General features: G+C 42.8%; 1 protein-coding gene across 2 annotated transcripts in view; it reads left to right on the top strand.

The window, feature by feature from the left end:
- The first annotated feature begins 4,210 nt into the window (after positions 1-4,210).
- The window catches only part of LOC119194591 (E3 ubiquitin-protein ligase TRIM9), a 33,753-nt gene continuing 23,920 nt past the window's right edge, over positions 4,211-14,043 (top strand). The window contains exon 1 of one of the 2 annotated variants that reach the window (XM_037448744.2): positions 4,211-5,150. In XM_037448744.2, coding sequence (XP_037304641.2) covers positions 4,311-5,150 — 840 coding nt within the window. In that variant the 5' untranslated portion in view covers positions 4,211-4,310. The remainder of the gene's footprint in view (positions 5,151-14,043) is intronic. The other variant, XM_037448743.2, reaches the window with a different exon arrangement.

Below are 14,043 nucleotides of genomic sequence, written 5' to 3'. Positions count from 1 at the left end.
CCTTATGTTTTCATTTATTTCCAGATGTTGAATGAACAACAATGCGGATATTTATTGCGGATGAGTTTTGGGCCTCAAACGCTGCGTTGCTGTATAGTTCCTCGCAAAAGTATTTAGCCTCCTTTATTTCGTTATTTGGATTTAATGTAATGGACCGAAACAAAGTTATCAAATTTCTCAAAACCGAGAAATAAAAAATAAATATCAGGCCACCAATCCCCACAAAATTAAATTAGAGGTCTACATGTGTGCATTCTGTGTGCAAATATATTCAATGCATTGCCAGAAAATGGAACAACAAAGAGAGACGTCCGATACTCCCATTATTCAAAATCTGTAGCTCCCTTTCTTTTTTAATATTACATTAAATGTCATTTAGCTGAAGCTTTTCTCCCAAGCGTATTTCAACCGTAGAGATTTAAACTCAGAAGAACAAGAAAATGCAATTTTCGTCAAATAAGCCGTTTCACAACATGTTATAGGTAAGTGCCATTATAAGTACAATTTAAGTGCTACGATTTGTTAGTGCTACAGTTTGTTAGTGTTTTAGTGAAGGTATAGTCTGAATAGGTGTGGTTTAGTTTTCGGCAGAAGCTGTAAAGGCTCTCTGTGGTCCTGATGTCATCAGAGAGCTCATTCCACCATTTAGGAGCAGGACAGCAAAGAGACGTGATCTCACAGAGTGCTTTTCTCTCAGAGATGGAGGAACAAGCAGCTTGGCAGATAGAGAGCTGAGTGTGTGCGGGTTGGGATGTAGGGTTTCACCATGTCCCGGATGTAGGCTGGTCCCGATCCATTCACAGCATGGTATGTGAGCACCAATATTTTGAACTGGATGCGCAGGCAGCCACTGAGAGATGTCAGTCAGTAAGGCGGATCCGTGCCGCCACCTGAGTGTCCGAGTGGGAGAAGGAGAGAATTAGTTGGGTGCCATCGGCATAGCTGTGGTAGGAGAAACGTGCGAGCAAATGACCGAATGAGCCTGAGAGAGTGGGTGTAGATAGAGAAGAGGAGGTGACCCACGACAGAGCCCTGAGGAACTCCAGTACAAGACAGGACAAGGTTCTGACACTGATCCTCTCTAAGTTACCCGGTAGGTGCGGCCATCAAGGTAGGATGAGAGAAGGGAGAGAGCAGAGCCTGAGACACCAAGTTTCCGAAGGGAGGAGATAAGGATCTGGTGGTTTACTGTGTCAAATGCAGCAGAAAGGTCCAGAAGGATGAGGACAGAGGAGAGAAAGGCAGCTCTAGCCACAGCTCTCTTCAATGCATAACTCTTACCACATATGCAGGCAGACGAGCAGTAACTGGAGTATCATTTCATTTTAACAAAACATCCACAGACAGCAGGTTTCTTCCCCCACAGCTCCCATTGTTTCATTGTAACAAAAACAATGAAACAATGGGAGCTGTACTCTGCTGCAGTGGCAATGAGCTGGAGAGCTCTGGCTTACATGTTGGCTCGAAAAACCCTATTTTTCTTTCAATCCCAAATGAATCAGTTTGACAGACCTTTTTTCAACAGATGCTCTGAGTTGTCATAGCAAGAAAAGCACAGGTGGATTAATTAATGTCATCCTTGTGGATGAGGAATTCCTTTCCAGCAAATGATGTTATTCCCACCTGTGCTGTCTCTGAACGTGGAAAGTACTCTGAGTCCAAATGTCTCCACATGTCTTACTTTCATCATTGCCCTCCGATGGCACTGCACATTCACTGAGGCGCGACGTTTCTGTTTAAACTAAAATCCTCAAACCTTTAGTGGATAAAGAGAAAGCCTGAGGCGTCTGCTCTTCCTGTTACATTCCGGCACGTTGTATTTTCAGTGACAGCATTCCAGTTCAGTTTAGATACCAAAAGATTATTAAAAACATCCTGATCCTTGTTTATTGGTGCCCTCTTGTGGCAGCTCGGCATCGGGTCATTTTGATGATTTAAGTTATGATTTATGTTGAAAAAAGTATTTCATCTTTTTTTCACTGGAAATATCTCAGAAGATTGTGTTGATCAGCACCTATAGGTATACCGTTGAGCTTAATGTCCATGGAAACATCGTACAATCCATATTTCTCCCCTTTGTGAAGCGTGTTTGTAAAATAATCTGCATTCAACATCCTGTTTTGCTTAAACATTCTAAAAGCAATCCTTTGACATATCTGCCTTGTAGTTGTTCCTTCAGTAAAACCCAGGTGAACCAACTTGGTTTGTGTTGTAACAAGAAAAAAACAATGTGTTCTCCCTCTGTTCAAAATGATTCCCAGCAGCGACAGGCTGGTAGACTCCGATATTTTTAGACTCCGTTCCCCGACTCAACACATGATTGTTCTCTCTGCTTCACAGCTCATCTCATTATAATCTCTGATGTGATCGGGAGCTCGAGGAAAGCTTCGGGTCAGGAGAAGTTATCAGCTTATCCTCGGAGACGATGCATCAGGCTGTTGGGATTATTGGAGAGAAATCCATTCAGGGAAAACTCTGAACGTACAGGGAATGTTTCACGGGATGAATAGATACTTGTTTGGATTCTTCATTAGCAAAAGATCTTGTGAAAAGGCTTTCTTCGGATTCCTCATCTCATCGTCTTCATTCTTTTCTTACTAGGATAAAAACACAATGTCTAATTGTTTATGTAATTGCTTCAAGCCTCATCTTGCTTTATTTTTAAACACTGGTTTAAACAAATGGTTTAAAGAGATGAAAACTGAAAACATTCATTCTATTCATTAGCATTGTAGCAACATTTTTTCAAGTCCAGACAAAGATGCAACCTCTTGTGCAAAATTCTGCGGGTCACTGTTAAGAGTTGTCAGACCTCTCGTCTGCAACTCAACTCAACCTCTCAGACATCGGTGAAGTGAATCTCCCAGGCCGGATTGCACGTCGTCCTCTCTCGCTGCATGATAGTACCACTGGCCCGTGAGATCTAATCCCATAACACGGTTAGGGGCCAAGCTTTTGACGGTACAGCCGTGCTGCAGGGGGTGCCAGGATCTTCCAGATTCCTTTCATGAGCCTTGTAGCACAGGTCGGACAGCAGCATCACCGCTTCCCAATGCTGACAGCAACCAAACAAGCATCAACAGCTGATTGATGGCTTTTAAATTTCACTCAAGAACACGTTGTCCAAAGTGTCTCTCCTGGTTCATCTGATGAATTTTGACCGGAAGAAAAACACTGGGATGGAAAAGGAAGAAAATCCACAAGTTGAAAATCAGAAAGCACTACTGACAATTATGGCTTTCTATTGGTGCTGCGAACATGTCAACAAACATTTTTTATGTTAAACGGCCAACTTCACGCAGTCAGACTCAATATAAATATGTCTATTTCAGGAGCTTATGGTGCAAACACAACTGTTGAATAATGTTTTAATAAGAAATAATCAACGGATGTGAATTTGAATGTCCTGTAGTCAAAGGTCAAATGTGAGGTCAGTTTCCTCACCTGAATAATAAAAAAAGATCAAATTGTTACTCTTTCAAAACCATTTGCAGTGATTAGTGATCAATAAACTGTGTAATATTCCTTCAAAAGTGAGTTTCTCCCCGGAACAGATCTAAATCCCAGGCAATGGGATGCTAACATGCAAGACCTGTCCCAGTGGGTGGCATTAATGCTGCGCCCTGATGGACTTCAGTCACGCTGCTGTCTGGTCAATTAAACCTTTAGTTACAGAGAAAGCCATCATCACACAACACAGAAGGTCACTGGGTCGAAGAGAGCCGATTTCACCATCCGGTCTGGGCATCTGTCCCCTCTGTCAGGACCCGGGGTCTCAACATTCATTAGTTAATGGTCATCATTTTATGTTTATGTATATTTTTTATTAATCTTTTGTTATATGCTAGTTTGGTCACCATAAACATCTGTCTCTGACTGGCAAAATAAATGCAGAGCCTGTCCCTTTACATTATCACCATTAAAATATGTTGACCTAATGATTGACAGGCATGGCCTTTCTCCTCCCCGTTCAAAGGTTTAATATAAATCTATAACGCATTATTTCTTAATGGTTTAAAGGCTTCAGACGTTTTCTGTTTTCTGAAGTACCTCATTTGAATCTTTTACTTTTCATAGTGTAATAATGAACCATAAAATTGAACAAAATACTTAATACCCATGATAATCATGAGATCTGTGGTGTTCCAGAGTCTTCAAATTGCCTCGATCAATCAACCACAATCCCCGCCCCCTCTGCGCACGCGCAGAGCCGCGCGGGGAGCTGTCCGTGTCAGTCGGTGCTGGAGTGTTTTCGTTGAAGCTGCTTCTCCCCCCTCCCTCACCCCGGCCCACCGAAACATACGGGAGCGATGGAGGAAGAGTTAAAATGCCCCGTTTGCGGTTCCCTCTTCAAGGACCCCATCCTCCTGCCGTGCTCCCACAATGTCTGCCTGGCCTGCGTGCGGAACATCACCGTCCAGACCCCGGAGGGGGAGACCCCGGTGCAGAGCCGAGCCTCCGGCAGCTCTGACTACGACTACCTGGACATGGACAAGATGAGTCTGTACAGCGAGACGGACAGCGGATACGGCTCCTACACACCGTGCCAGCTCAAGTCTCCGAACGGGGTGCGGGTGTTTCCCCCGGCCAACCACCACCGACACTGCTCCCTCACCTGCCCGCTGTGCCACCGCAGCGTCTCCCTGGACGAGCGGGGGCTCCGGGGTTTCCCTCGGAACCGGCTGCTCGAGTCCATCGTGACGCGGTACCAGCAGAACCGCCGGTCCTCCGCCTCCTCCGCCTCCTCGTCCTCCTCCTCCACAGCGGTGAAGTGCCAGCTGTGCGACCGCAACCCGGTGGACGCCACGGTGATGTGCGAGCAGTGCGACGTGTACTACTGTAACGCCTGTCAGCAGCGATGCCACCCGTCCCGCGGTCCGCTCGCCAAGCACCGCCTGGTGCCTCCGCCGCCAGCCCCGAACCGAGCAGCGGCGGCGGCGGGGGCACCGGGCGGTGCGGCGAGCGGCGCAGGCGGTCAGCTGCCGCCCGCCACCGCGCGGAAACCGGCGACCTGCGTGGACCACGAAGCTGAAAACTTCAGCATGTACTGTTACAGCTGCAAGGCTCCGGTGTGCATGAAGTGTCTGGAGGAGGGGAAACACGCCAAACACGACGTAAAAACGCTGCCCATGATGTGGAAACAACACAAGGTGAGCACCCCCCCCCCCAAAAGAAACCCCCAGACCCCCCTCTTCTCTCCTCTCTCAATCGTTCTCATGAACACCATCAGCCCACAGGCCTAAATGGCTTTTAAAGCAACACACTGTATTGGTAGAATTAGCAATTGGCTGAAGCCCAAAAGCTCCAGGGCGCGCGCGCACACACACGCACACACACACACACACACACACACACACACACACACACACACACACACACACACACACACACACACACAGTCTTTCTGTCCCACACACATTTGGGCTAGACATACACTCATCTACATATACACATCTACATACACACACACACACACACCGTTAAGGACATTTGTATTTAGAAATACCCTCACAAGCACACCGTTTATTGGCTGATGTTGAACAGTTTTTTTACTGTTGCTATGTTATTATGATAATTTATTATAGCCATCTTCCTCCATATGTCTCCATATGTGTGTTGGAGTGAAAACATGCAGTGAAGTGGACATGTTAGTCCAAGGAAAAACCCAATTGCAGTGCTGTGTTGAGTTTAAATGGAGCACATCGTAAATCAGAGCCCTGACTGTGCCACAGATTAAATAATTACTGGAGGCGTAAAACCCTGGTGTGTGTGTGTGTTTGTGTGTGTGTCTGTGTGCAAAATGAGTCATCCTTTGATTATGTCAGCGTCGTGTTGCTATTTCGCACACTACTGGTTCACATGCACCATGTCTGCACGTGTGTGGGTGTGTGTGTGTGTGTGACATGTCAGTAGTCACTGTAGAGTGGGAAGCAGAGTTTGATGTATTTCCTCAGGCAAGATCAAACCAGCGATAAAAAACTATGAAAAAAATAACTTTGAAAGATGAAAAGGTTTGTTTAAAAGCGGTTTATACTTTACCTCATTTACTTAATCGCTATTGTTTCTTGATACAATTATTTAAAGATAACAATCAATTAAAAAGAGTGTTTACCATTACTGAAGGTGGCCATTTTTAATAAATGGCACTTTTACTTTTGATGCTTTAAATCAATTGCTAATACATCTGTACTGTTACCCAAACAAGGACTTTTACTTGTAAAAGAGTATTTTGTCATTTTGGTGACTCATACTTTTACTAATGTAAAATATTTGAAGACATTCTTCCTCCACTATTTAACAAAAGTCTGGCCTTGATTCATTGGCAGGTCAGTTTGGTATTTTGCCAGATAAAATTATTTTCAGGGGGAAAACCATGAGCTGTGTGATTTGGGAAAGCTGGAAAGTGCATCCCATTTTCTTTCATATTGTATGTGCTTAATTCTATGTAAATCTCCAATGTTTTTAATGGTTTAATACACTTTAATAGCACTTTGAATTGCCTTGTTGTTGAATGCGCTGTACAAATAATATTGCCTGGCCTTGTACATTCTGTACTATGATCATTCCAAAGCGTCACTTTTCCATGAAAAGGTTTTTTGCCACATCGCTGAGATATTTTGATGTGCAGACGGAGAGAAATTGGGGTAGTTAACCCTTGCATCTTAAATGTGCTTAGTCTGTATTAAAAGTCTGATATCGACAACATCACGTTTTGTTAAAAGGTTTATGGAAATCTGATGGTCAGCAGTAATGACGTTGGAGTTGAATTAATGTTGTTGCGCTCTCTTACGTTCATTTCAAGCATGTAGTTACAGTGATGACTCATAAACAAATACAAAAATCATTCACTGTGCAGCCCGCTGCCACAGAACCAGACAAAAGTCACCCGATCTCATCCTCTCGCCGTTCTCCCCGTCTGCCTGCCAAAAATCACCCGCCTGTTTCTTCATAGGAGGATTAAAGTGATTGATAATTTAGTTAATGAATCTTTCATCAATTTAAAAGTGTGCGTGTGATTGTGGTCAACTCAGTTCTCTCTTCTCTGTAATCTGATTTTGTGGTTGGAATTTCAAAACTTTTCAAATTCGAAAACCCAGATTCACTTGCGTAACATCATCACACCCACACATCGTAAGTGTAAATCAAAAGCTATTTTTTGTCTGTCTCCTGCTAAGTGGGTCATCGGGCTAATCTCTGTGTCTGTGTGATTGGAAGCCTGCAGCCATTCCTCTTTTCCTCCATTCCTTAAATGTCCTCTTTTCGCCTCCTTCTCTGGTTCTTACTCATACAACTTCTATACGTCTGCCTCCCTTTACCCCGTCATGCATGATTCTTATTTACTCCCCCTCCCCCCCCCTAATTACCAACCCCCATCCCCTGCCCATCCTCCCTCTTTTCTCTTAACTCACCCTGTCCCATCAATGGACCGTGAAAATCCCATCAGCGTGCAAGAGTGGGAGGGCGTCACTAAGTAATGAGTCGTGTATGAATACGGAACGGCCACTACTCAGTTAATATGGTGTCCTTCACGATGAGGGAGGTTGATGCCTGGCTGTCTTTGTTCCTCTCGGCCTGCACCTGGACAGGATCCGAGCAGTAGGAGCTGGAATTTGGTGGGCTGCCCTCTTTTTCCTACATGACGCTAGTGGTGTCCAGTTGTTGCTTGCGCTTGTGAACTTTAGTTCCCCTTAACGTGCATTTACATCCCATGTATTCTCGGAGTGAGTTGTTACATCCCTAATGGTAGGGAATTTATGCAATCTTTTACAGCGTTTCTGTTGTGTGTGTTTAATGCTTTACAAAACCTTTGGTGAATGATCTAATATAGAGGGAGGCATCTAAGACAGTTGGATCATGATCACATTTGTTGAAAATCAACCACTGTTACATCATGGAGCAGCCCGGGGGTGACGTTTCCACTCTTAGGCACTCAGAAAGACTAAAATACGCCCACACACACACATACACACACACACACACACACACACAATCATCAGTCCACACGCACACACACACCCACAATCATCAGCCCACACGCACACACGCGTATGCAGATGAACTTGAGGGAATGCAGAGGAAGAAGCACTGATCCAGTTCCCTCTGTTCAGTCAAGCAGAAAACACACAATGCAAACACACATGTACGTCCGCACGTGTATTTTTGGTTATTTATTTGTGTGAGGCAGTAGAGTCCAGTAAACAGCAGCTGGCTCTGGCACCACTGCAAGTTAAATATTAAAATACACAAATGCAGAGTTGCTGCATCTCCTGCTGCTTCGGCGTTTGCACTGTCACCTTCAGATCATTTTGATATGTGAAATGGGACTTTTGGCATATTGGAATGGATGCCTAAGCATTTGTGAGGGAGCGTTGCCATTTCAGAACGCTAGCTGAGGATTCAGGTTTTGTGCCAGTGAATTTGTCACGAAAAAGACCTCAGCAATCAGTGCTTCCTGTAATCCTAATTCTTGTTGTGTCAGAACAGCCCCCGAAACGGCCTTCTTTGTAAAAGCAGCCTTTTTCAAATGGCATGTTTAGCCATTAAAAAAAAATCTCTTTTAAGAGCGGGGAAATATTGTGTTCTTGTTTGAGTATTTAAATTGTCAAATGTGCCCCCAAACACAAGCCACAGCACGTTGTCTTCATCAACATTAACAGAACCTCAGATCGTATTCCACCGCCTTTCATCATCATCAACACTATTCTGGATATTTTGTGTGAAGAAAAACATTTGCAATTTGCATTGGGAAAAATCCCCCTTTGCCACTAAACATAAATCAAGCAGAAGTCCATAATAATTGCTACATTTCATTTTATTCCCCCTTTCCCATAAACACCTTCCACATCCTCCCGAAAATGACAAACCCATGAGCTCTGTTGCTTCCCAACAACTTGGCCGGTTAAACCATACATGATTCCACACATCTGCCTTTCTCAAAATAGATCCTCTTTCCTTTGATGTCTTTCAATCTTCTCCTTTGCCATGACGGCTTTGAAGAACAAATGTGTGGTGCCTCAAAGATTGGACCAGTGCTACTTTGTTAGGAATGATGAGAGATCTTTATCCAGCACCAAAGTTGAATTGCCCCCCCCCCCCCCCCCCCGGTGTGTTGAGCTGCTCCGACAGGAGGCCACTTGGAGACATATCTCGCCTCACACCTCCCACCTGGTTTATTTTCATGTTGTTCTTCTGGGATTTGTACATTTCTAAAACCTAAACTGTTCTTGTCTGGTGCGTTAGACGGCAAAACAAGGCTGCTGTGGTCAGTCCTCACGTCCACACGACAACATGAGCTCACATTTAGATTTTTTTTGCCGCTCCGCATGCTGTTTTATAATAAGAGGTTTTTTTTTGGGCTGTTTTGGATGAAGCTTCAGTTTCCATGTTCTAGAAGTAATTTATATATTTCAGGTGACAAATAGACCATGAAGTCGGTGAAGACTGTATACTTGACGATATTAACTGTTTCCCATGCCCAATAATCTGCCGGTTGGATATCTGCTGATTGTAATTGATTCTCACAATGTTTTCCATACTAGAATCTCACAATGGAGGTCAAGCTCACAACTGCAATTTTTGTCCGGCAACTATTAATCTATCTAAGAATTAGTTTGGCCAAAAATACTGAGGATATTGGTGAAATGTATTAGCAAGTAGTCAGAAAGTTCAGCTCCTACGCATTCATGACCGATGTAAAGATGGAGGAAGAAAATGAACATGCATGGGGAGAATTAGCACAAAAGATCCTAAAGAATGTAACGGTTATTAAAAATGGGCGCATCCACCAAATGTGCAGAGAGAAACGCAGATGGACAGTGGGCAGATGATCTGGATTTGTTCTGGTATAGTAGGATGAGTCACTAGCAACACAGTTGGTGTGGAAGGATGGCTGGTTCGTACCAACTATTGTTTATCCTGGGGAACACGCTCCAGATTCCCCGACTTGACATTTGTGAAACAATTCTGTCCTCAATCATGAAGAAAGAAAAAGAAGTTGAATATTCAAGCACAAAAGAAATTGCATAGTTTCCACAGTGGCACTAAAATGTGTCATGTTATAGATCTTAATCGTTTACATTCACAGATTGCCTTAATATGCATCTCACCCCCGCTCAATCTGTCACTTCCCCTCTTGTTAAATCATTTAATAACGGCAGGAAACATTGTCTCTCGCTTGTTTTCTCGTCCGCAGGGACTCTGACAGAACACTTTGACAAGCGTGTTTCTGTCTGAGCGGCCTGCAGCCTGTTCCCTGTGATTTGTGCATGGAGCTTGTATTCGGATCTGCTGTGTTGAATATTTCTATAACACATGTATGTATTTATGCACGACATCACGGAATAACGCTGGCAGGCTAGGCTGTCAGAGCATATTTGAAATTTGAATGTATATTTGGAAAGTAATAAACAAATATGATAATGAATATTCCATCATAAAACAGCAGGCCTCGTGGGAATTATATAATCCGTATGGTGTGAGTCACAGAACACTTCCATCAAGTGAAAAATGAAATGTAACTGTAGGTCAAGTTGAGCAATGAATACATTAACAACAGCAATGATGGCGCAGATGGTGATCATGTGTCACCGCTGGTTTCAGAAGAAGTTCACTGATAAAAGCACAACAAACACGTCTGAGGATTTTGCAAAGATCTCCAACTGCTTTCTTAAATGCTTACGAAACAGAACGTCCTTAAAATCTACATTTAAGTAAAATATTTTGCAAGCTAAATTGTTTCGAGCATATTTAACCTTTTATTAACTATTGACTTAATTCTTTACTGGGTTTGTACAAAGAGCGATGGTTCAAATGTTATCAGATAGACATCCTACACTGTTTTCAGACTAAAAAGAATAAAACAGAAAACTAATCCATCGAAGAAGCATTGGACCAATGAGCAGAATGGACAATGACATTGGCATCAATAAGGTGTTATCATTTCCCATCACTAGAAAAGAATAGTACCAATTGGTAGCATGAGAATTGTACATGTAACCTTTAATTAAACAATTAAAATAAGATTTTAATCTCTCACTCTGCACTGTAACTTTTAATTCTTTTTATATTTACAATTTTATTTGCTGTTTTTTAATTGTCTTTTAATTCTTGCATTTTATTTCACTTTATTGTGTGACATGTTATGTGAAGCACTTTGAGTCTGCCTTGTGTATGAAAAGTGCTATACAAATAAACTTGCCTTGCCTTGCCTACATCTACTTATTTCAGTTTTAAAGATATTTTAAAAAAACGGTCCGCCTTAAACAATGTCTCGATAAGGGAAGATGGAATCTGGAATGGAATTTTATTAGCAAAAATAGGTGCTGGAGACGTCGTCACTGAGGCAATTAATGGGGCGTGCTGAATTGGGCCGACTGGCTGTGTCTGACTAACCTCATTGTAGATGGCAGCACGCCGACCGTGACGGGTCAGCCTTACTGGCCTGTTACCTCAGGCCACAGCACAAACACAAACCAGTATGTAGCCCTGTACTGCGTTTTGCACGCCTTCCTTTTATTATCCTCTTAAAAGTGCCTCATATATGCGAATGTTGCACATTATCAGAGTCACCCAATTTGAACCTGGCTATTTATTCATGTGTAAAGTTTGGAGTGAGAGGGAAGTTACCCGACCTCTGTAAACCGCTTGTTTACAGCTCAGCCTGAGGCTGCAATACTAGCTTTACAAACCCAAAAGTTGCATTGTGAACATACGTACGTGCCATGTTCGCAGATGGGAGAAGAATGTATGGAATGATGTCCATCGCAAGTCCAAACTTTATCAAGGAGCAATTGTGAATATGTTAAGAATTTAACAAAAGTTTTGGAACCTAATTTAAATTCTAACCTAAACCCTAAAATCACAGCCGTAACCCAAAAATAAATAGTTAACCTTGTGGTGACTGCATTTATGTCCTCGCATGTCAGCTCTGTGCCTTTAATTTGCTCCTCACAAAGTTGTGAGTGCGCTACATACACAAACACACCTACACACACACACACACACACACACACACACACACACATACAAACACAGGCACACTGTAACTCAAGGCTGCGCTGTTGGACTTGTCCGTTGAATGTAGGTTAATGCGCACTTTGCACTTCCTCTCTTCTGGCTGTAACACAGCAGAAATAATGTGTGTGTTGCTATGGTTAACCCAGTATGGTGTGTGTTAGTGTGTGGGGAGGGAGGGTGAGCGAGAGAGAGAGAGAGATAGAGAGAGAGAGAGAGAGAGAGACAGAGACACAACACATTTGTATCTATTTCTGGCAGCAAAGTGAGTGATGATGCCAGACCTCTGAGGAGAGAGTTTGTGGCTATCCTATAGTGGAACAATGAGCTTTGTTTCCATAGTTACAAGAAGCTGCTAATTCAAATAAAAATCAGATTACAGCTACAGTGCATTCGCTTGCGTCTGTAACATTTGCTGTCGTGCAACATTAACAGCATGCATTATGAAATCCGTTTCCCACGATGTTCCGTAATAAATTCATCATCTTAAACATACGTAATTTGCACTTGTTTTATAACAATTAAGCCCATGTCAACCTACCTACCATCTTTAATTATGCAAATGGAAGATGGCCTGACCAATTATTGATGAGAGGGGCTGTTCTTCTTTGCACTGCAGCCCTTTTGTTTGCGTCTGCGTTTTCTTCTCAGAAGCTTCCACCCACGAGGACAAGTCAGGGTGATGAAACGATGCCTCCTCCGGGAACACGGTTCTGGCTGAGGCCACTGATCCATGACGCGGTTCTTCGTAGTCGACGAGGGAGGAAGCTTTTCTCTGCAAAGGATGTGACAGTGTTGTGTTCCAGTTGGGTGGCAAACTGTGAAAGGTCTCATCATTGCGAGAAGGAAGGAAAAGTGCAAGCATTTGATGTTGCTTTTTCTCTGTGTGCGGGGACTTTTGCTTTTGATAAATTGATAAATAAAAAAACATAAAGTTGAACTCGAGCTTCACATTGTATTAGTAATGTTCTAGTTCATGACACACAGCTTCACCCAGTTTATGAGCAAGTAAAAGATGCTGATTCGCGGAAGTAAAGCAGCGACACCAAACACGTTAGAGCTCTGAACCGAATCCTATAAATATTTAGGGTTTACATATATGGTTAATAACGGTTATAATGCTCCATATAGCACGCTTAGTAGCCAATCAAGGCTTTTTGCTTCGTATGGAGGATATAACTTCTGCTCCAGATGTTGGTTTCTGGGTTTGTTTTGCAACCTTTGCAAAAATACTTTGCTCTGGTTGGTTAGTTAGTCTCGCTAGTTGTGCAAATGCCATCATGCTAACATGCTAAATAGGATTGTGAAGATGGCGAACATTTTACCTGCCAAACATCCGCGTTTCAACATTGTTACTGTCATCAGGTCAGCAGGCTGACGTTAGCATTTAGCTCAAAGAACTCCTTTGTCCAAATACAGTCAAGAAGAGATGCTAGCATGGCTGTACCCTTGTGGCTTTTATGCAAGTCATCTTTAGCCATATTTAGTTTTGTTTTCCTGTGAAATATGGTGTATTTAAATCAGTGGGAATTACACTAGAATATGCTTTTTAAAGGCCACATAGCAATAGAAAATCTGCTGTTAATCAATTCACCATTTGTGCACCATAATGAACAGGGAAATCTTTTTTCTTTACTTGGGAATATTCTTGTTTTGGTTAGAATGAACTACTGTATATGTATACTATATCAGCCTTAAAATGGCTGTGTAGCAGAGCAACGCAGGATTGGGTGGGTGGCTGATGGTGGATGAGAGAATGAATGTAGACAGATTGGGTTTGACCTCCACCAGATGTGACACTAATACTGTAACACAGCTGGCTGACTAGACTGAGGGAGGGAAATACTGCTCGTTAGGGTTTGTGTGTGTTTATATATGTGAAATGGCTTGAGTTTTAGATAATTAGATAGTTAGTCGTTTGCACCTGGGTTGTGATGAAAAAATATATGATAGTTACCATATATACATACAGAGGATCATTATTAGGTTGAACCTTCTTTCATATCCAAAACGTATCTATCAACACGGTTA

This window comes from Pungitius pungitius, chromosome 20, assembly GCF_949316345.1.
Source record: "Pungitius pungitius chromosome 20, fPunPun2.1, whole genome shotgun sequence".
In the NCBI taxonomy this organism is placed as follows: Eukaryota; Metazoa; Chordata; class Actinopteri; order Perciformes; family Gasterosteidae; genus Pungitius; species Pungitius pungitius.
This window is presented reverse-complemented; position numbering and strand designations above follow the sequence as displayed.